Source organism: Trypanosoma grayi, assembly GCF_000691245.1.
Source record: "Trypanosoma grayi strain ANR4 Tgr_682_V1, whole genome shotgun sequence".
NCBI classification, from domain to species: Eukaryota; Euglenozoa; class Kinetoplastea; order Trypanosomatida; family Trypanosomatidae; genus Trypanosoma; species Trypanosoma grayi.
In genome coordinates, this window is record NW_008826301.1 from 8261 (window position 1) to 8969 (window position 709).

At 63.2% G+C, this 709-nt stretch overlaps 1 protein-coding gene across 1 annotated transcript; it reads left to right on the plus strand.

Moving 5' to 3' along the window:
• Window positions 1-58: 58 nt before the first annotated feature.
• On the plus strand, window positions 59-670 carry DQ04_06821020 (deaminase; the record flags this gene model as incomplete). Its single annotated transcript, XM_009314890.1, has 1 exon — window positions 59-670. The coding sequence occupies one exon, from the start codon at window positions 59-61 to the stop codon at window positions 668-670; it is 612 nt and encodes a 203-aa protein (XP_009313165.1).
• Between the last annotated feature and the right edge of the window lie 39 nt (window positions 671-709).

Below are 709 nucleotides of genomic sequence, written 5' to 3' on the forward strand. Positions count from 1 at the left end.
GGAGAAGGGGGCGGTGGTGGTGGTGGCGGGCGACGGCGTCGTGTACTGCGATGCGTTCATGCGCGCCGCCTTCGCCGAGGCGCGAGCGGCTCTCGCCGAGGGAGAGGTGCCGGTTGGTTGCGTGCTCGTGCCGGTGGATGCCTCATGCGCTGCGAACGCCCAGCTCGCTGCCGACGACGACGACGACGAGAATAAAAGCAAAGGCAGCAGCAACAGTAATAATAGTAAGAAGAATGATGCAGTGGAACGTTTAATCGCAGCGCGTGGGCGCAACGCCACCAACAGGGAGCACCACGCTCTCGCCCACGCGGAGTTCGTTGCAGTGGAGGCGTTGCTGCGTGAGCTGGCGGCCAACGGGCAGCAGCGGCCCGCGAGTCTCGCTGGCTACGTGCTGTACGTCGTGGTGGAGCCGTGCATCATGTGCGCAGCGATGCTCCTGTACAACCGTGTGCAGAAGGTGTTTTTTGGCTGCGGCAACCCGCGCTTTGGCGGCAACGGTACAGTACTTGCGGTACACACGGCGGCCGGCTGCAGCGCGCCTGGCTACGAGAGCAGCGGGGGCCACCGCGCCGACGAGGCCGTGGCGTTGCTGCAGGAGTTCTACCGCCATGAGAACACCAACGCGCCAGGGCATAAACGCCGGCGTAAGTGCGAGTGTCTGAATAACTGATTGGTTGTATTTGGTGTGTGTGTGTGTGTGTGTGTGTGT